The sequence below is a fragment of the Bison bison genome, unplaced genomic scaffold (genome assembly GCF_000754665.1).
Source record: "Bison bison bison isolate TAMUID 2011002044 unplaced genomic scaffold, Bison_UMD1.0 scf7180017864293, whole genome shotgun sequence".
Lineage (NCBI taxonomy): Eukaryota > Metazoa > Chordata > Mammalia > Artiodactyla > Bovidae > Bison > Bison bison.
The window spans coordinates 1,316,360-1,338,162 of NW_011494865.1; the positions used below are offsets into that span (position 1 = coordinate 1,316,360).

The following is a 21,803-nucleotide window of genomic DNA, read 5'->3' on the forward strand; positions in this document are numbered from 1 at the left end:
GGCCCCTAATGAAATGGCCTCTTTCCGATAGATTTTTCATCATAGGACAATTTTAACATAAAAGCAATGTTAATAAAAACTAAATGTTAGCTCAGGCCTTCCAGTAAATCATAATAGATTAGATGCTGCACCAAAATGAATATCGCGCAGTGGAAAGGGTTGACCGGTTGGAGGGAGGCGCTCGTTGTGAGTCAGTAGGGCCAGTAATGAACTCTGGTTCCTGTCTGTAATAGCAGATTCAGTCCTCTGTCCTTTGTCAAGTCTGCAGGGCCCTGGCCCCAGGGGTCGGGGGGAGGGGGAGGGGAGTTTTGCAGCTTTGTCTTTTTAAAGGTTCCCCCACTCTGCCCACCACCATTTATCATTGTTTAGAAGAAGGATCTTGGGCTTTCGTTTTGCTGAGAGGTTGCTTGGAACAAGGATGAGAGGTATGAGAAAGGCTGAAAGATAATAGGAGGCTTTCACCCTGCAGAAAATTGGCAAAATATCATTCTGGATCTCGACTGACACATAATCAGAACTGGAAGTACATTGGAAATCAGCCCAACATCTGGTTAGCTTTCGAAATAGTTGGTCTATAGTTTTCCAAAGCTGGCAATGCTTGCATGACTCTAGCCAAAGAGAGAGAGAAAAGAGCTTTTTGACCGTGACTTTTACCTGCATTATTGTGCAGGTTTGTCTGTCCACTTCTTTTTATGTTACTTCGGCCTGGGTCTGTTCCACCCCTGTCCTGAATGGGGGCTTCCAGTGAGGAGAAAGAATCCAGAAGCCAGAACTCAGGGGAAAACTTAGGAGCTGGTCACTGACATCACGGAACCTCGCCCTTCCCTTCTCTTTGGGCTTCTTTGAGTGAGTTAGCTGGGAGTTGGGCCCCGCCTGCCCCTAGCCCCGTGCTTGTTGGGTGGGAGCGATGGCAGGGGAGACTGTTCTGACTCACTGGCGAGCAGGCTCGCTCTGACCCGGCAGGGAGGGAGCGAGGAAGCGCGTGGTCTGCTGGAATCTGGACGTGCGAGCGCGGCTCCCCAGGCCACGTGAAGTGCATCTGGGTTTCTCTGGAATTTGTCTGTCACTCGGCACTTAAGGGCTGAATCAAATAGGACCATATGTTATCTACAGTGTTTATTTTAGTCAGAGGGAAATGACTAGCAAAGGAACTAGAGCCAGTTTGCAACAAAACCTGCTTCTCAGTGACTGGAAACCTGTGTGTGTGTGTGTGTGTGTGTGTGTGTGTGTGTGCGCGTGCCTGTCTATCCATTCATCTGTACACACGCTTGTTCCCTTGCATATCTTTGTCATATGATCAAGTTGACCTTGTTCATTCACAGCTGTCAGCCACTGTTTTATTAGGACCCAGAAGAATGTCTTAGAGACCGAGGTGGGAGAAAGAGAGAGGTGGGGAGGGAATAAGGCGCCTGGCCCAGCAGGAACTTTGGGGGAAGATCAGAGATGCCCAGAGGGGCTGTGTACAAAGCTTTGTCACTTGTTGTGTGATGTGAGCCTGCTCTCTGCTTCATCTTGACTGATGGTAAAATCTACCACACAGAATGACTTGCCACATGGAGTCTGTTTGGGGGAAAGGGCCGGAAGCAGGAAGATCACCTTGAGTGGGGAGACAGAGAGCACTCCAGAGTTGGCTGGAGCGCAAACACTTCATGTCACCAGCTAGCTGCCGGCGAGGGGTCCTGGCAGCCAAGCCCTGCCGGTCCCTCCTGCCAGAGTCGGCCACATCACTTCCGCCCACAGCCCCTGGCCCTGCTCTCCCTGAGCTCTGCCGCACTCCCTGCCCTGCCCCTGGGCCTGGCACGACCTGGTCGTCCCTGGGCTGCTCACCCTTCAGAATCCAGTCCAAGCTGCTCGTCCCCTGTGCTGCCCCCAGACAGCACAGCATGCCTTCTTTGGGCCTTCTGAAATAGCTCGACGTTAGCTTGGTTAGGTTGTTTTCCGATCTTTTCTTTCCTCTTACAGTACAGCTGATACAGAACTCCATTAAGCCACATTCAAAGTAAAAATTCCTATCAGCATGTGGTGATGCCAAGTCACCATTGAGCATGGGTCCTGACAGTAAGCCTGGGGTGCGCAGTTTCTGTGATCATTTCCATTGAACAAGGAGACTGTGGGTCAAGGAGGTTAACCATCAAAACAGAGGAACCCGGTGTGGCAGGAGCCCAGGGGGAGAGGGAGCCGGGCAGGGAGGAGCACTGCCTTGCGGGCGGGCGGTGGCTGTCGTCAGCCCATAGCAGGCCCCTCGCACGCTGGTGCTGCCGGCGGCTCTCCAGGTGGGGGGTGCTGCCCCTACCCTATCTGGATCCTGTCCACCTGGGGAATTATCCTGGTTCTGACTGTTCCTCTAATGTGCTCTCTGACCCTGGGGACACGACTTATCCCTGGGCCTTAATTTCCTCCCTAAAGGAAGAGGGTGCATTGGAATCTGGTCCTCTGAAGCCAGGATGTGTTTCAGTCCCCGGGGTTCCCCGCCTCCCAGAGAGTGGGGCTGAGGAAGGTCAGGATAACCTTGGCAGGTTTCTCTTCCTGTTGAGAGAAGATTTTGCCACAGATTTTCTCATTTTTGACAAATCCTAAGGGAGTCGGGGCAATAATGGGAAAGATAAAAATGGAATGCATCCTGGAAATGCAAGAGCTGGTCCGAGTCCGGGTGTCACTGGCCCTGCAGGCTGCCCCCACGTTCCCCAGGGAACCAGCAGCTGGTTCCGTCTGCCATCTTTGAAGTGGGATGGCAGATGGTGGGGTCACGGAGCTGGGTGATGCCCTGGACAGGCCAAGGAGCCATTTTTTTTTTTCCGCAGAACCACTGACTGACAGTTTCCAGAGGGCCAGGAAGGAAAGAGTAGAGAGAGATTCACACGGTGTTGACATCTCTGGAGGAAAATAAAAAAACAACAAACGACAGAAAGATTTAGTCGATGTCCCTCCTGCCGTTTAATAAACCAGAACGTTTCAGAGTTAAGACATTTAGCATTAAGATGGGATACAGAACCAACAAATTCAATTTTCATCGCAATCAAATTTTTTTGACGAAGCCACGTCGGTGCGGTCATAAGAGAGGGAGCTGCCCACCTCCAGCCCTCGGGCCTCCCCTACTCGTGTTATCTCCTTGGCATGACTTAGCCTCCGGTTCTGATCTGGAAGGAATTCAATAAAGCAAGATATATTGTTATGGTTTATTACGTCAACGTGTGAGCGTGGGAGTCACTTAGAATCCAGACGATCAGCTCTTCACTGCTATCCTCCGCTATTTTGTCAAGGTTCTAAATGAAGCGTCATGTGGGACTCAAGGGGCCGTATTTCAAGAGTTCCCAGAAGTGCCACCTTCCCCCCTTTTGTAGAATAACAGGAAAAGACGTGCTTCAGGCACAAACAGTCCTTCCCAGCTCCCCGAGCATGGAGCAAGTGAAAGGTTTGTTTCTGGGAGCTTTTCTGCGGGTGTAGTTTTCTTGCAGAGCCACGCTAGACAAGAGGCTTTGCATCACCTCTTGTCCCTCACTCGGCCTGCCGATGTGGCCCCAGCGAGTCGTCCTGTCACCCCGGCCCCCAGGTCCTGCTTTAGGAAAAGTGGCGCTAAGTTCAGTTAGATTGAGCGTGTCGTCTGCTTCCCACCTCCTCTTCCCGTCTTGTCTTTCATCTTTGAAACGCAGTTATTAATAGATTTCACTGGAAGAAAAGTGATCCCTCTGTGCCTTAAACACAGATCCACTCTGTCGGTTTTGTCCTATCTGCGCCTTTCTATGGGCACCTTTCTGCCGCCTGTGTGCTCGCCCCTCGGGGGCCCAGCTCGCCAGTTTGGTGTTAAGAACTGGAGGTGCGATCGTTGGGCAGGACTGCAGGTTCCTTTGTGTCTGGTCTGTTCCCCCACCCCCACTGTGGGACGTGTCTCACACAGCAGTGGCCTCAGGGGTTTGCAGACCAGCCCCGAAAAGACAGTGAAGCCCAAGTTGCTCCTCTCCTACCCACTTCCCAACACCCTCCCTCCCAATTGTGCCCAGAAGCGCGTCACCGGTCAGGCTAGTGTGACCTCAACAGCTATCACGTACCTGCCCGTCAGCCTTTTTAACAGAGTGGGCCTTAGTCTACAGTGAGCAGCCAGTCCACATTGTTTGGCTGAAACACGAAAGCCTTGTTGCTGTCAGCATTGCAGCCATCCCGGTTTCCCATTTATAAGTAGTGATGGAAACTGTATGCTTTAGGGGCTTCCCTGGTGGTCCAGTGCTTAGGACTCTGCACTTTCACCGCCAGGGGCCCGGGTTCAATCCCTGGTTGGAAAACTAAGGTCCCACAAGCTGCATGGCGGGGCTAAAACAGAAAGAAAGAAAGTGTATGCTTTAATAATACATTTGCTTAAGTTCCAGTTACAGAAAACTCTAAGGTAAGTCATAGCACAGGCAGTACCTGGTCGCGGCAGCAGTCAGGAAGGTGGACGGTGGACAGCCAAGATTGAGGAAGCTAAGTTCGAAGGGACCTTCTGGGACAAGGTAAGGTGGCTGCGCTAACAGCCAGCCCCTTCTCTCTGTTCCAGGCATGGATCCTGAGAAACTCGAGCGAATCCAGCTTCCAGTGCCCACTGCAGCCGAGAAAACCACTTACAACCACCTCCTGGCTGAAAGACTCATCAGAATCATGAACAATGCGGCCCAGCCAGGTGCCCGGGCATGCGGGTGATTCCCGGGGGTGGGGGAATTGCAGGGACCAAGCCCCACACCAGCCCTAGGAGCCCCGGCCGTGCCGGGAATCCAGGCGGAGCTCAGCCGCTCCCCTGCCGCACACACACCTTGGGCCCCCCGGACCCTCCCGTCCAGCCTTGTCTTCATCCTGGGGCCTCCTCCTCTTCCCGTCCCCCGTGGTGTTTGTGCCAGACTCTCCCTCTCTTCTCCTCCCATACTCACTTCTGCTTTGGTCGGTTGTGCCAGTGTCTGCAGCCCTCCTCTCAGGGTGGCCGAGGCCACATTTAAGCATGAACATTTGAACAGGGACTAGGCTGAAAGGGTGAGCGAAAGGGAAGGCTGGAAGGTGGGGTTGGGTGCTGTTGATAATATGTGCCTGGTGTCAGCCTAGTTCTGAGGCCTTGGCCAGTGCCGACCTGCAGCCACAGCAAGGGCTGGGAAGAGCAGGTGGAATGAAGTAGCGCAGCAGTCCTCACCTGGGGGCAGCGTTGTCCCCAGGGGACAGTGTCCAGAGACGCTCTTGGTTGTCACAGCTTGGAGACAGGTGCTACTAGCATTCTGTAGGCAGAGGCCAGGGTGCTGCTCAGCACCCTACGGTGCACAGGGCAGCCCCAAAACAAAGGATTGTCCAGCCCTAAATGTCGATGGTGCCACGGTTGAGAGACCCTAACTGCAAGGCAGGAAAAAAGATCATCAGGGTGTGAGTGAGAGCCCAGGAAAGGGCCCGACGGAGATGCTGCCTGGTGGGGAGAGAACCACTGAGCTGAGCTAGCAGGAGCAGTCCAGGCGGTGGGCTCAGGAGGGTAGGGGGCCAGGAATGTAGTTGCAGGTGAGGGCCTCAGAAGTCAAGGGGAGTGGTGGTCAGAGCACAGCGTGACTGCTGGGGAGTGACCGCAAGGGCTTGGAGAGCCAGGTCCACAGTCTAAAGGGTGATTTCAGGGTATCGGTAAACCCAACAGCTGTTTATTTAGCAGCTCCTGTATTCCAGCCTCTGTGTGCAAGTGATGAGGGTACAGGATGAGGAAGTAGGGGACATGAAGACCCTATCCTCTGTGAAGTCCCGACAGTCTGGGGCTCCATGTGGAGATGGGATCTAAGCCTCAGAGCAGGGTCAAGGCCAGAAGTAACTCTGTGGGGCTCATAGATCTTTTTAAAGTCACAGGAGAAGAGAGAGGCGTATCTGGGACTGAGGCCAGGGCCACTGTCCATCTCTGGAGGTGACATACAGGGGAGCCGGCTCTGGAGCCTGGCCCAGGCCCCATGTGGGGAGAAGAGGTCCCGGAGGAGGGTGTTTTGAATGACAAGAAAGATGTGGTCACTTGGGACCAAGGGACGCTCGGTGGGGCCGGTTTCTACTGAAGGTCCAGGTGGAGGAGGCAGAGCATGGTCCTGAGAATGGTGGCCCAGGGCCGGTTGGCAGGAGTGGCGGGAGCCAGATGTGGCGTGGTGACGGGGAGGCAGAGTATGGCCTGGGTGCTGGGGAGGACCCTCCAGGGACGGGAGGGTCATCAGCCCTCCTGAGGACAGTGTGTAGCGCTGCCTGGATTTCTGAAGAGAATACACTGGGGCAGCTCAGAGGGACAATCTGGAAGCTTCGCTGGAGAGACAGACCCTTGGGAGGAATAGCAGCAACTCGCCAGGAGCTCACAAAGGAAGAAGGGTCCTAGTGGAGCATCACGGTCTGCTTCCCCAGAGGCAGCAGGAGGGGTGTTTCTGACCCGGCCCACAGGGTGGCTGGGAGCCAGGCTGTGCTCCAGAGAACACCAGCACTCAGCGGAGGCCAGGCAGGCGGGTGCTGCTGGGCCAGGGCGGGCAGAGTGGCCCAGCCAAGACCGATCAGCCTCTGCCTGGGCTGGGTTTGTATTGTGCTTCGGAAGGCCTAGTTTTTCTTGTATGTTACCTGCTCAGTTTTGGGCAAATGGATTTCTATTCTCACCTATCTTCCCCCTCTCCCCCACAACCCCTGACACAGGAGGCATAAAGCCGGGCAGGGAGGTGTGCAGCCATGTGTCTGCCTTGAGTGTTTCCCCAGTGGCCCATCCTGGTCCCCACTGTTCCCGGAGAGCCCCCCTTTCCTGGCCCCTCCTACGTGAAGGCCCTTCCCCATTAAAGACCTGGGGGGAGTTTGCTGAGAGCGGGATGCCCTTCAGTCAGGCGGTCACGGGTGCTTCCAGGGATGATGCCAGGTGTGGGTTTTGGCATCCAGGACACCTGAGTCCGCCATGGTCCACATGAGTGAGGCTGGGAACCTGCCCCTTCCTGTCTCCAAACCTCAGGCTGCAGAGCACCCACTGCAGTGGGGCTTTAGAGAGGCTCCTTGAGGAGCCCGGCTCCCAGCTCATAGCAGGACAGCAGGCTGTGTTAGTCAAGACTCGGCTGCAGTTGACAGGAGCCCAGCTCAGACTCACTGAGATGATACAGACAAGTCTGCTGGCCTGTGTGACTTCGAGTCTGCTGGGCTCTGGCCGTAGGCACAGCGGACCCCGGGGCCCACACAGTGTTGGCAAGCTCATCTGCGGGCTCTGCAACCTTCTGTGTTGGCCAGTTAACTGCCTGCCTCTCCCGCCTCCCCTTTCTCTGTCAGGCTCTAGACTTGCTGTAAGAGAGACGCTGAGTGGTGGAAGGCAGGACTCGGGGCTTAGGTTGTAGAACACAGGAGTGTGAAAATGTGGGCATGGTGGCCACTGTGGGGCCCATCACTGTCCCTGTCTGTAGCTCAGCATGGGGAGCGGGTCTGGAGCGCAGGGGTTCCAGCGAGTTGTGGAATCGAGCCTCACTGGCTGTGACTGGCTCCCTTGCTGGCCCCCTGTGCGGGCACTGTGACCAGGGGCCTGGATGGCCCCACCCAGCCTGGGGGCTGTGCCCCCCACCCCGAGGCAGGGAGAGCAGGATAGCCCCACCCACATCCCATGACCACTAGTGGGGCTGGTGACTCTCCAAAGGAAAGAGGGGTTCTGGTCCCCGAAGGAGGGGAAGGACCACTGGACAAGCAAAGCGACCACAGCCAGCCACTTTCTAGGTCTCTAGTAATCAGTTACCCGTTTTTCCTGCCTCCCTGTCCCCCATAAGAGGGCTTGGGGAGCGTTTGGTACAGGCAGTTTTGATGGGAACTTTCAACTGTAGTTGATTGGGAAGGGGATTAGCATGTGGCGGTTCCCTCTGTGTCCCCACGGGATGTGGGGGGCCTGTCGGCTGACCTGCTGGTCTCCAAGTCAGGAAGGAAGGAGACTGACTGCACATAAGGGTGTGGGCATGGCTAACCCGAGTGTGCCCTGCAGACGGCAAGATCCGCTTGGCGACACTGGAGCTGAGCTGTCTGCTCCTCAAGCAGCAAGTCGTGACCAGCACGGGCTGCATCATAAAGGACGTGCACCTGGCCTGCCTGGAGGTGAGGCCCGTTCCTGCCACGCCAGGCTCACAGTGTGGGAGGTCGCAGGGAAGCCCCTGCGTCCAGGTCGTAGCTGGGCCCGGGTGTGCGAGGCACCAGCAGGAGGAAGACGGGCCACAGACGCCCTGCCGACCCCCTGCCCACTTGTCCCCACGGACCTGCCCTTCCACTGAGATGGCCCCGAGCAGCCCACTTAATTAGCGAATTTTTGCAGCTTCTCTTGTAAGTGTTTGGCTCTGTATTTGTCTCCAGGATTTTTTTCTTTTTATATTTTGGAAGTTGTATTCATGTACAGACACATGTTTATTCATTTATGGTTTATCGTGCTACTGCGTACACTCATGTTTTAAATAGCGTTTGTTGTTTTCCCTCTTATTTTTCATGTTTGTTTTAGAAAGTTTAGAAAAGTACAGAGGGGTAAAAAGTAACAATAGTTGATGCTTGGTGTGTGTCTTTCCAGCTACACATATACCCTCACACACACGTTCACAAGTGAATTTTTCTGTTTAAAAGAGCGGAGTCATCACAGCCGTATTTTATTAATAGAACCCATTTCCCTCACAGAACTGCACGTCAACAGCTCTCCAAGTCATCAGGTTGAATCATTTGTCCTTCACCCAGTTTTATTTTGAGCTCCTTCTCCACCACCCCCATGAAGAACCACTTTATGGATTAAGATTATTAGCCCAGCATCTGTCTTCTATAGACTCAGCTTTCAGAATCCGTGGCCTGCCCCAACTCACTCACCTCCGTGAGACCTGCCCCCTCATGCCTTCCCTCTCTTTTAACAGGGAGCCCGAGAAGAAAGCGTCCACCTGGTGCGGCATTTCTATAAGGTAAATTGCCAGAGCTCGGGGGACAGCAGTGTGTGTCGTAGAAACAGGACTGTCGTGTCTTCAGTCCTTTCTTACACCCTCTGGGTCCTGAGTAAAAATGTACCATTCTGTCTGCTCCGCCACAGTGGTCTCTGTGCTATTCTGCTCATGCTGTCTTATCAGCACAACTTTTGAGGACTCACCCCTAGTGTGGGATTGTTTATTTATCAATTATATATGAGTTTTTTTCATTGATGAATTTACATATAAACCATTAATTATATACAGATACTCATACGACTAAATTATACATAGGAACTTTTGTGTTCGTGAATTATATGTGCTTACCACGGCAACTCACACCAGTATTCTTGCCTGGAGAATCCCATGGACAAGAGAGCCTGGCAGGCCATGGGGTCCATGGGGTCACAAAGAGTTGGACACAACTGAAGTGACTTAGCATGCACGCATGCATAGGTATAAAATTACTGAATTACATATGAATTTATAAACTGTATGCATGTGTATTGTTTATATATAAGTACAGGCAAACCTCAGAGATACTTTGAATTTGATTCCAAACCACCACAAAACAGCAAATACCACAATAGAGTCAAGCAAATGTTTTGGTTTCCCACTGCTAATCAAAGTTATGCTTACACTGTACCGTAAGTGAGCGATAGCATGGTGTCTAAAAAATGTGTTTCTGTTGTTCGGTCACTAAGCCATGTCTGACTGTGATCCCATGAACTGCAGCACACCAGGCTTCCCTGTCCTTCACTGTCTGCTGGAGTGTGTTCAGATTCCTGTCCATTGAGTTGGTAATGCTATCGAATCATCTTATCCTCTGTCATCCCCTTCTCCTCCTGCCCTCAATGTTTCCCAGCGTCAGGGTCTTTTCTAATGAGTCGGCTCTTCACATGAGGTGGCCAAAGTATTGGAGCTTCAGCATCAGTCCTTCCACTGAATATTCAGGGTTGATTGCCTTTGGGATTGTACATACCTTAATTAAAAATAATTTTATTGTTAGGATTTCCTCAATGGTCCAGTGTTTAAGAATCCACTTTCCAATGCAGAGGACGAGTATTTGATTCCTGGCTGGGAACTAAGATTGAGTCTACGTAGCAGGGGACAGCTCAGCCTGCACGCCTCAGCTAAGGAAAGCTCAAGCTGCAGCAAAGGCCTAGTGCTGCCTTAAAAGAGAAAACTTTATTGCTAAAACATGCAGTCATTGGACGGCCAGCATTTGCCACAGACCTTCAGTTTGTTTAGAAAAAATGCAGTATCTTTGAAACAGTAACTTCAGTTCAGTTCAGTCGCTCAGTCATGTCCGACTCTTTGCGACCCCATGGACTGCAGCACGCCAGGCTTCCCTGTCTATCACCAACTCTCGGAGCTTGCTCAAATTCATGTCCATTGAGTCGGTGATGCCATCCAACCATCTCAGTCTCTGTTGTCCCCTTCTCCTCCTGCCTTCAAACTTTCCCAGCATCAGGATCTTTTCCAGTGAGTCAATTCTTTGCATCAGGTGGCCAAAATATTGGAGTTTCAGCTTCAGTAAAGCAAAGCTCAATAAAATGAAGTGTGCCTCTGTGCTGAGAAACCTCACACAGGCTCTAAACGTTTCTCATGAATTTAGTGAGAATTGATAAAGCGCCCCCATGACCTTCAGTATCTGGAAAATGTGTAGGTTCAGTTTCCAGGGGATTCACTTTAAGATACAGCCTTGTGGTGACTTTGTTTCCCTCTTTTCTTAAGGGTAAGGTGGACTTAGGCAGGGCTCATCATTGTCAGTACTGGTTCATCCATATGTCAGACAGCCCTGGTAGTTTTCTGATATTTTGGCCTCCACATCAGCTCTCTCTGGATCCAGTGAGTGGCGGTTTTCCCTCGTAATCTGACTGATGAAGAGATCCTCCCAGGAGGAGGAAAGGCGTCAGCACTGCCGTTTTCTGGTTCACTTGTGCTCTCGTTCACTGTACTCTCTTTAAATGGCTGTTACCTGTATACATAGATACCCGCGAGTCTTTTTCCTTGCAAGAAACTTTTTCAGCCACTGTCCATTACTGTCAGTGTTTGTTGAGATAAAACCAGGTCACATAATCTGGAAATGCCCCTTGTGGGGCTCAGATGACCCCCCAAAGCTGCAGCACTCTGGATGTGCTCAGAAGAGGGTAGTACCACAGTGGGCCCCATGTTCCGGGGTGGAATCCCAGTCCCCGACTGGCCCCAACCCCACTTGGGCTTGAAGTGAGGATATGAGTCCTCAGCACAGTCATCTTTGACACTCCTTCCAGTGTAACTGAGCTTAGTCAGTCCTCCCCACCCTCCCCACAAAAGCTTCTGGATTGCAAAAAGCAGGAAGATACATAGGTAGGCATCTTCCCAGAGGATTTTTCTTTTTTAGTGACAAAAGGAGGTCTGTATTTGGATCACACCTCCCTTCTCCCAGAACTTCCCTGGTGGCTCAGATGGTAAAGCGTCTGCCTACAATGCAGGAGACCTGGGTTCAATCCCTGGGTCGGGAAGATCTCCTGGAGAAGGAAATGGCAACCTACTCCAGTATTGTTGCCTGGAAAATCCCATGGAGGGAGGAGCCTGGTAGGTTACAGTCCATGGGGCTGCAAAGAGTCGGACACGACTGAGCAACTTCACTTCACTTCCCTTCCCTTCTCCCAACCCAGGTTTCTCTCTCTTTTATTCTCTAAGGTTTGTACCCTTAGTATATCAGGAGCTTATCAATATTTTCAAGGATAATTTCTGTGGTTATTTTGTGGGTCTCATACCAAAGGGGCTTCCCTGGTGGCTCAGATCACCTGCCGTGTAGGAGACTTGAGTTCGCTCCCTATGTCAAGAACATCCCCTGGAGAAGGGAATGGCTACCCACTCTAATATTGTTGCCTGGAGAATTCCATGGACAGAAGAGCCTAGCAGTACAGTCCATGGGGTCAGAAAGAGTTGGACACGACTGAGCTACTAACATTTTCACTTTCACACCAAACAAGAACTTTCAAGTTTGCCGATAGTTTTGATAACTGGAAAAACATATAAAGGACCTATTGCTTTTCCCACCCCAACTGTGTGTGTGTGTGTGAGAGAGAGAGAGAGAGAGAGAGAGAGAGAGAGAGACAGTGAGAGACAGTACTGGGGGAGAGAGGGAGACTTAAGACACAGGCCAGACCAGTGCTAACAGCCCCTATCCTACCGGGCTGCAGACCTGTCCAGGGTGATCATAATGACCATGTTCATTAACTCATATCATCTTCACATTAACCTGCACGGACGGGGCCAGACACCCCATCTTGCAGTGAAACAGAGAGGCTCAGAGAGGAACAACTGAGATTGGCCCCTGGTCTATGAGTCTCAGGGCCGTTCCTCCCCACCACCCTGTTCTGGGAGGGCCCTCAGGGCCGCAGGCACTCTAAAGCCCCCAAAGGCACGCCTCAGAAACAAATGGAACAAGCCACGTAATGTTAGCTTTAAGCATATCTAATCATTCTCTTCCTTCCAGACGTGCGGAGCCTCTGTCAGCTTTAACATGACAGCTTAACCCACACTCTTATTTTCTCCAACCAAGCAAACAGATCATGTTAAATACTTGAAATGTTAACCATTTTTATATTTTAATTGTACATGAAGTGATTTTTGTTGTTGTGGTTAACTGACTGCCTTGACACTAGAAATCCATAATGACACATGCTTGGAGAAAAGGAGAAAACCGTTGAGGTGCAATTTGATATTTGGGCTTTCGTTCAAGTGTGTGTGTGTGTGTGTGTGTGTGTGTGTGCACGAGCACGCGTGCATGTTCATGTGTGTATTTCACTTCCTGGTGGTTTATGAGAACTCGCTAATAAGAAACAGATGACCCAAAAGCCGCGAACTGGAGTTTATAATCTTTTGTTGTTTATGGAAAAAAAAATATACATAATCTTCTTTTTCCTTCCTTTCTTTTTAGGGAGAAGAAATCTTTTTGGACATGTTTGAAGATGAGTACAGGAGCATGACGGTAAGTGAGGGGCCAGAAGGACTCGCGGCCAAGCTTGTCCTGCCAAACTGAGAGAGAACTCATCTAATTTGGGGCTTTCTGTTCGAATGGCAGAGATGGGTGGGGAAGGGCATTGAAAACGGTGCCTTTTGATCCTCAGCAGTGAAATTTCAGATGACATTCACTCCCCCTAAGTTGGGCTGAGTCATAAGATGGGTTAGAAAGATTCACTTTGACACGCATAGTTTTTTTAAAAACTTTTAATTTTATATTGGATTATCGCCAGTTAAAAATGCTATGATAGTTTCCGGTGGACAGCAAAAGGACTCAGCCAGACATATACATGTATCCACTCTCCTCCAAACTCCCCTCCCATCCAGGCTGCGCATAACGTCGCGCAGAGTTCCCTGTGCTGTACAGTAGGACTGTGTTGGTTATCCATTTCAAGTGTAGCTGTGTTTACATGTCCATCCCAAGCTCCCTGACTGTCCCTTCCCCCCATCCTTCCCCGCTGGCAACCGTAAGTTTGTTCGCTAAGTCTGTGAGTCTGTTTCTGTTTGTAGATAAATTGATAGGCATAGTTTTTGATTGTGGACTTAGTTGTACATATGAAATCTCTTAATCTCCATGTCAACCTGATGTGAGTCACTGCTGCTATTATCCTGCTTTCGCCAATAAGGAAACGAGAGGCAGAGAGGTTGGGGGAGGTGCCCACAGCTGCCCAGCCATCACCTCCCAGTGCCCTGCCCTGCCTGGCACAGTACGATGCCACCTCCTTCTTCACCGTGCCATCAGAATGTTCCCTAGTGTGGCTCTTCTTGCACCTGCTGTGCCAGCCCACGGTCTCCCCGTCTCTGTCCAGCAGGCACAATCATGAGAAAAGATAGTTGTGGGAGATTGAAGGTTGTGCTGTTCTGATCATCTCCCCAATACCTGCCCCTCAGTTAAGACTCAGTAACTCGGTGCTAAATGATTCTTTTCATGGACGTTTCTCACCAAAGAGTGAAGTGATTCAGGACGTTTACAATAAACCCAAGTGTTTAAAATGTCAACAAGAAAAAGACAGCATGTGCTGTGTGGCTCCCTGATGCGTCCCTGGGTGTCTGAACAGCTGGGCCCTCACCATATTCTTGCTTGCAGCATGTCTGAGGCCTCCCTGAGGCTTTTCAAGGAAGAGGGTAAGTTGGGATAATCACCAACAGAAAAGCCCCAGCAGCGCCCAGGCCTCCGCTTGGTGCTCTGCGAGGCACTCATGGGCGCCTCACACCTCTGATGGCCACATCCACCATCCCCTCCACCCTGGAAAGAGAGTCTCAGGCTCCTGCTCTTAGGACCATGAAGTGGAGCAGAGTAGAGTCAGTGCTCAGCTGCCATCTTTTTTACGCCCGTGACGTTCCCTTCCACAACATAACTCTCCAAAAGTTTGGCTTCTTGTATAAACAAGGCTTATGTGTCACTTGGCGACAGAGAAAGGCTTGGGCTCTGAAACCCCGACTCCATTTCTGCTTTTGCTACTTACTTACTGCAACCTCAGGGGGGTTGCTTAACATTCTGGGCCTCAACTTTTCCATCTGTAAAATGGGGCCCAAACCACAGGGCTTTCCCGGTTGTGAAATACCTAGGGACTGCCTCCTGTAGAGGTTCAGAACCATGAATATTCAGATATTTGGTTCTTCTCCTTCCCACCGTAGGGAGCTTCCTGCGTTGTTTGTTTGTCTCAATTACATCTATTTTACATCTTGCACAATGCCTGACACTCTAGGGAATTAAAGGCTGACACGTGCCCAAAGTCAGCCATTAACCCAGACTTTAGGAAAGCAGCCACTAAGCTCAAAGTGGGCCAGGCCCTTGGGTGCTGCCAAAGCTGGGCCTTCACTTCTGACCTTTCACTTTCCCCTGTCACCTCTTGCTTCATGCAGAAGGGGAATGGGCAGGAGTCCTAGAGGGGGTTTGCTGGGAGGCGGTAGAGAGCGGAGGGGTGGAGCAGAGGGAGCTGTGAGGGAGCCGCAGGAAGGCTGTGCCACGGGTGCTCTGGGCGGGAGACAGGGCCTTGCTACCCCACTCTGGGATAAAGGGATAAAGGACTTAGGACGGTGGACCTCAGGCCTTTGGAGGAAGGCTTCATGGGTCCCAAAGAAGAAGGTGGTGAGCTAAGGGACTCCCTATTCTCCAGGTCTCTGGACCACTGAGCCATCTCCACAGTCCTGCCCTATTTAGTCGGCTTTATGTTACAGGAGGGGAGGAAGTGTGATATGACTAAAGACCACTTTCTAAAAAAGGGAGACATGAAGAAGCTTATGATACTTAAAGGAGTAAAATTAATTCCATGAATATTGTGAAATGTCACTCCATTATGATGCCCGGTGTCTGTGTCCAGCAACACGTGTACATTAAGCAATCGGTACTGATACACTGGGGCTTCCCCGGTGGGTCAGGCAGACAGAATACACCTGCAGAGCAGGAGACACCGGTTAGATCCCTGGGTCGAGAAGATTTCCTAGAGAAGGGAATGGCAACCCACTCCAGTATTCTTGCCTGGGAAATGGACAGAGGAGTCTGATGGGTTATAGTCCATGGGGTTGCAAAGAATCAGACATGACTGAGTAATTAATGCTTTCACTTATGCAGCAAAGTTCCAGGAGGGGAGGTGATGTTAGCATGTGTCTTGGTAATCAGAGAAGGCTTCCTGGAAGCACCGTGGAAGGAGGCAGACACCTCTGCCCCCGGCTGGCCCTGTGGTTGTGGGCATGTGCCCTCCATTTGAACTCAGTGGTCCCCTCTGTAGTATAGGACAGCCACACAGGAGAGGGTGAGCCCTGCAGGGGCCTGGTGTGTAGTAGGTGCTTAATAAGTGACTTGGTTCTGTTCCCCCAGGTAAGAAGTTCAGGGAAGAGGAGGGAAGTGGGAATGCTGATTCTGTGTGGGTCATAACCACATTATGGGTCATAGTGTGTCTGGAGCCAGGCCTGAGTCCGTGTCTTGGTTCTGCCACCAGCCAGCCACGTGGGCCTGCAGCCGCTCCTCAGCTTCCCTGAGCCAAGTTCGGGAATCTCCCTGCTGGACAGGAGATGACATGCAGAGCCTTTAGCTCCCCGCCTGCCCGCACTCAGAACTCCCTGAACGGAAGTTGTGCCGCTCCACCTGCTGCCATCACAGCTAGAAGCGCCAGGGCAGCAGGTGGGTGGCAGTCAGGCCCCGCACCGCAGGCAGACTACCCTAAGGGGACCGCCACGAAGGGGCAGGCCTCCTTCCTGAGGCCTGTCTCCCTGCTAAGGGGAGGGGAACTCGGGGTGAGAAAGCAGAGCTGTTCACAGCAGGGCAGCAGCTTCTCCAAGGTGTCTGAGCTGTCACTGCACGTGCGTGAAAATCTGCAGCTTAGAAAACAGAAAGGCACATCTCTCCCATCTGGCTGCCTCGAGGCTTCACCTCAGGCTGCGTCGGGGCTGATGCTCCCTTGAATACGAGCACGTGGAGGTGAGAGGCCCGTGTCGCCTGACCCGGCCCCTTCCTCCCTTCAGCGAGCCTCCCTCCACCATCTGTCTTCCAGATGAAGCCCATGAACGTGGAATATCTCATGATGGACGCCTCCATCCTGCTGCCCCCGACAGGCACGCCGCTGACTGGCATCGACTTTGTGAAGCGACTGCCATGTGGTGACGTGGAAAAGACCCGGCGGGTGAGTGGGCATTGGCCTTGGCCTCTATTCTGGGCAGCCGTTCACCAGGAAGCACCCCTAGGACAGGAGAGGAAGGGTCTCTGACCACATCCAGACCCACCTTCTAGCTGGCTCTCAGAGAGCCAGAGAGCAACCCCCAGCCCCACGCCCCCACCATCCACAAGGGCCTAGCTTTCCCACGAGCACTGCCTTTTGTCTGGGTGTTTGTTTTTTAATTTTGGCTGTGCCAGGTCTTTGTAGCACTCCGTGGGCTTCTCTCTGGTTGTGGCTAGAAGATTCAGTTGTTGCGGCACATGGGCTGAGTTGCTGTACGGCGGGTGGGATCTTAGTTCCCTGACCAGGGATCAAACCCAGGTCCCCTGCAGTGGAAGGCAGATTCTTAACCACTGGACCACCAGGGAAGTCCCTGCCGTTTGTTACAGCAGAGACTGAAAGCTGTTGGTGGCAGGCAGGCTGCCTTCACTGAGCGAAGCCGGCCCAGCCCCAGAGCTCTGAGAGAGGAAGCAGGGCCGGGCTCCTTTGAAGGAGCGTGGTGATGCAGAGCAGGTGAGGCTGCTGCAGAATCAGCCCTGAGAGGCCAGGACCCCTGTAGATGGCGTGGCGTTAAGGTATCTGAGGGATCTTGGGGCAAGACACACACAAATGCCGTTGTGATTATTTTGGGGCCTGCGGGAGAGGTGTGTGAAGAGGTTAGTTCTCAGAACCCAGCTGCCGTGTGCACTTCCGTTATCAGCACTTTTTTTCTGCAGCTGTCTCGCGGGGCTGTTCAGGGTACTTTATCTTCCTGGTCAGATCACAGTTTCTTTCTTAGAAAGCACCATAACCCTTTCCTAGAAAATCATTCCCTGGAGATGTGGAGGTGTGGATAAATTAGAGGAATCCATTGCCCTCATTGCTCCTGTTATCAGGCCAAGCCTTTCTCTGAGATAATCCAAGTGTACCCAGAGTGGAGGAAGTATTATGACCTTTTTGAGAAGCGGGATTGACTCACTGGACCCACCTCAGAGTTTGCCTTGCAAGCCTGGCAGGGCTGGGCTGGGGCACAGAGGAAGTTGGACCCGTGACTAAAGTCAGTCTGCATTCCTTGCTGTCTGCCCAGACCCACCGCCCTCTCCGCAGGGCCCACTCTCTCTGAGCCAGTGATGCCTGGCTCCCTCGTGCTCCCAGACAGGTGTGCGGGCCCCGCGGCCAGGCACGCGATTGTTTGTGGGTGGGCCCACTCTCTCTGAGCCAGTGATGCCTGCCTCCCTCGTGCTCCCAGACAGGTGTGCAGGCCCCGTGGCCAGGCACGCGGTTGTTTGTGGGTGGCAGCGTTTGCACTGGACATCCGTGGTGTTGGCTTTTACGGGGAGACTGGTTCCAACAAATGGGTGTCACTTCTGTACTCCTTATGGAGTGGGTACACTCACCCTGACCTTTGGTTGGTCTCAGAGATGCTCCCCAGCAGGATAACGGCAAAGACACATGCCCAGTCCAGCTCTTATGTCTCCAGGCCAGAGAGGACCCCGTCCCAGTTCTCCTTGGCCCCTGAACTAGAAGGTCCAGAGGCTGTGAATGCGGGATCTGCTGCTCCGGGTCACATCCTGCCTTCCTTTTGGTCCATAGTCCGTCAGGTTTTCTTAACAGTTATATGAGCACATAGCCTTTGTGACAAAGTGGATCATTCATATTAGTTCTTCTTAAGAATTTCCTCACATATTTCTACAGCCACCCTAGGAGGTTGGCACTAGTATTATCCCCATCTTACAGAGGAGTAAACTGGGGCACGAAGAGGTCGAGTGATTTGCTCAGGGTCCTCCAGCTGATAAGTCGCAGAGCCAGGATTCAACCCAGGCAGTGTGGCCATTCTGACCCCCTGCCTCCCACTGCTGCCTTCATTGTATTTATTAGTCCTACTCAGTGCTGGACAGCAGGAAACACAGCCCCAGTCCTCAAGGAAAAGACTTAAAAGGGCAAGGATGGGAAAAGCAGCCCCAATCCATGCATGCTTAGTCCCTTCAGACATGTCTGACTCTTTGCAACACTGTGGACTGTAGCCCACCAGCGTCCTCTGTCCATGGGATTCTCCAGGCAACGATACTGGAGTGGTTTGCCATGCCCTCCTCCAGGGGATCTTCCCAACCCAGGGATCAAACCCACATCTTTTATGTCTTGATTTGGCAGGCAAGTTCCTTACCACTAGCGCCACCTGGGAAGCCTGCACATATCCATGCTGCTGCTGCTAAGTCGCTTCAGTCGTGTCCAACTCAGTGCAACCCCATAGGTGGCAGCCCACCAGGCTCCCCCGTCCCTGGGATTCTCCAGGCAAGAACACTGGAGTGGGTTGCCATTTCCTTCTCCAATGCATGAAAGTGGAAAGTGAAAGACACACATCCGTGGGCCAGGGCTATTTCTCCAGGAGCACAAGGCCCCTAATCCTACCTGGGGAGGGAGGCAAGCAGCACAGAGAGCTGCTCCTTGAGCTGGGCCTGTGGGGGACGGGCTGGGCACCGTGGCGGGAGGGTTGGGATGCACAGAGAGTTGTAGACCATTTCTGGAGCCCCCGTGGGGCCGGCTGTGTGGGAAGTGGTGGCGCTGGAGGGTTTGCAGGGGGCATGTCTCAGAGCCCTGGGAGCACAGCGAAGGCCTCGGCTTGGTTGGCCGGTCCCTGGCATCTTGTCCTGCTGGCCTGGGCGGATGCTGCTGGTCCATGGGAGAAATTCCAGGCTGAGGCCTACAGCAGAGGGCGGGGCTGCTTGGGCTTCGTGGTTCCTGCTTCTTCTGAGCTGCTGTCTCCTCACCCAGCCAGCAGCCACCGCTGCCTGCCCTGCCAGGGTCCTCGGGAGGACTCCGCGAAAGGCAGAAGCACAAGGCCAGTGGTGGTGCCTGAGGGTGGGGGTCTTCCTCCCTCATCCTCAAGATCCCAGGACTCTGCTGCCCCCATCCCTTGCCCCAGATGGGCTGCAGGGCTCACACTGCCAACGGAAGCACCAGAGCCCCTGCGGTCTCTCATGTGACCTTTGTCTGTCCAACGGGTTTATAAAGGCAGCTCTCAAGTCTGGTGTCCCTGGGTTTAGAGCCAGGATGAAGGTGGCAGGATGAGATAAGAGGGCTGGCCACCTCAACGCAGAGCCATGGGCCCCAGAAGTTTCCCTCTGATTTCCAGGATCCACTTTTGAAGGGGAATTTCGACCTCTCACCTCAGCCCAGCCCCCGATGCCAGGCAGCTGTCTGGAGTCCTCCTGCAGCTTAGCCCCTAGGCCCATTTCAGACAGCAGGACACAGCGGTGCGCTCTGAATGTGAGCTAGAGGAAGTGTATGGTTTAGCAAGCAATTGAAGACTTGTGCGGTTTATTTCAAGTCCTTTGCTCGTATCCAGAGAACATTCCATTTCGTCCTGTTGGATTCAGAGGTTTTGCTTCTTTTTTTTTCTCCCCCTGCCAAGTGTAGGCATTTCTAACTTTTAGGAGGCTGACGCTTTTCAGAAATACCACCCTTTATTTTCCTTAAGGACTTGTCAGAGAAGTTCAAACCACCCTTCATGGTGAATCATTCCTTTGTACATTCATCAAAGAGCCACTGGACTCCTACTATGTGCCAAGTGCTGCCCCAAGGGTGCAGGAGTGAGCGGAAAGGCGGCCTGCCCCTGGGCGTTCCCCGGCCTACAGAGAGGCAAAGCTTACGCTCAGGGGCGAAACCAGGCTGCTGTGAGGGCTCTGAAGGACAGAGGGGGCACTGCGTTAGCCTGAGTGACCAGCAGAAGCTGCCTGGCAGAGGTGACGTCTGAGCAGAGACCTGGGGAGTGAGGAGGAGCCAGCCAGGCAAAGACATGAAGGAGACCCTTTCCAGACAGAGGGAGCAGAGAGTGCAAAGGCCCGAGATGAGGAAGAGTAAAGAGTGTCCGAGGTGTGGGGTGACTGGAACAAAGCGAATGAAGCGGACAGGAGAGGAGGGCCAGGGCCCTGCAGGCCGCAGGGAAGCATCTGACAATGAAGCCATTTTTTCCCCCTTGCCTTTTGCAAATTACACTGTTTATTCTTTCATTTGACATATCTGTCAAGCCTTTTCTAGGCACTGGGCAAGAAGCAAGAATGGAAAGAAAATAAATAATGCAAAATAAGACCAAAATAGCAAGAGTACCACTGAGTGATTGCGGCTGAGAAGGGAAATTCATGTTGACATGTGGTCACAGGGACCCCTGGGGTCTGACGAGAACATGCAGGAGGAACCTGGACCTGAGCTGGACCCACCCCACGTGGAAGGGCAGTCGAGAGAAGCAGTTAAGAAGGAGCACAGGCACACAAGCCACACCGGCTGAGGCAGCATCCCACCTTCAGCTGTGTGACCCTGAGCACGTTACTTAGCTTCTCTGAGTCCCAGGTTCCTCCCGTGTGCTGCCTCTCAGCTCTTGCCGAGAGCAGATGGGAGAGAGCAGCGGTGAGGTGCTGAAGAGTGGTGGAGTGGGAAAGAAATCGAGTCTTTTAACAGTCAAAACCTACTGATGCTTAACACCAGAGAAAAGAGAGTTGAGGAGAGGACTCTGATGAATACCAGAATCTGAATTTAAGCCACTAGCCGTCTTTATGGAGTAACCATGGAAGCCATTATGAAATCAAGATATTTGCATGAAGTTGTATTTGTCCCTCCAGTTCTGTGTCCCTGTTCCCTCATAAAACTGCAAACAGTTTTTGTGTTTATCGCTATTGACTTTGAAGAAATAGGATATTTTGCTTTTACTCTCTGGATGTATATTGTGCATTAAAGAAAATACAATAACATCTCACAGAGTTTCAAAAGTAGGATGAAAGAATTTCCGGAGATTTCATCACCCTAAACAAACAACGCAGACTTCGTGTGTCTCCTCCCAGCTTTGTCTGCAGACACGTCTTTTCACGGTTGCAGGGGGCGCGGGCCGTAGACTCGCTTTCATCCTTGCTGCCTTTCTCTTTCCATTGTGAGCAAGAAGTTTTTCATACGGTGATACAGTTTTAATAAGTCTTAATTTCTTACTCCTGCATAAAAGTTTATCTGGTGACTTTTGCCATAATTTCCTTAGGCGTTTTCCTGCTGATGGACATTTTGGTTACTCCCAGTATTACATTATTTTCAGCTAAATTGTAATAAGCAGCTTGACGAATACAGTGATTCCTTTCTTTTGGCTTATTTCTTTAGGATAAGTTCCCAGAAGTGGAATTTCTGGTTCAAAGGGTATGAACATTTTTTTTTTTTGGTGACTCTGTCAGTGTTGCCAATTGCTTTCCCAAGGGGCTGTGCCTACTCTAAAGCG

The 21,803-nt window shown here is 52.2% G+C and overlaps 1 protein-coding gene across 2 annotated transcripts in view; it reads left to right on the top strand.

Annotated features, from left to right (window-relative positions):
* CLEC16A (C-type lectin domain family 16, member A) overlaps nucleotides 1–21,803 on the top strand; it is a 229,142-nt gene that overhangs the window by 92,110 nt on the left and 115,229 nt on the right. For both annotated transcript variants that reach the window (XM_010850663.1, XM_010850664.1), the window contains exons 13-17: nucleotides 4,529–4,651; nucleotides 7,952–8,061; nucleotides 8,853–8,897; nucleotides 12,832–12,882; nucleotides 16,409–16,537. In XM_010850663.1, coding sequence (XP_010848965.1) covers nucleotides 4,529–4,651; nucleotides 7,952–8,061; nucleotides 8,853–8,897; nucleotides 12,832–12,882; nucleotides 16,409–16,537 — 458 coding nt within the window. The remainder of the gene's footprint in view (nucleotides 1–4,528; nucleotides 4,652–7,951; nucleotides 8,062–8,852; nucleotides 8,898–12,831; nucleotides 12,883–16,408; nucleotides 16,538–21,803) is intronic.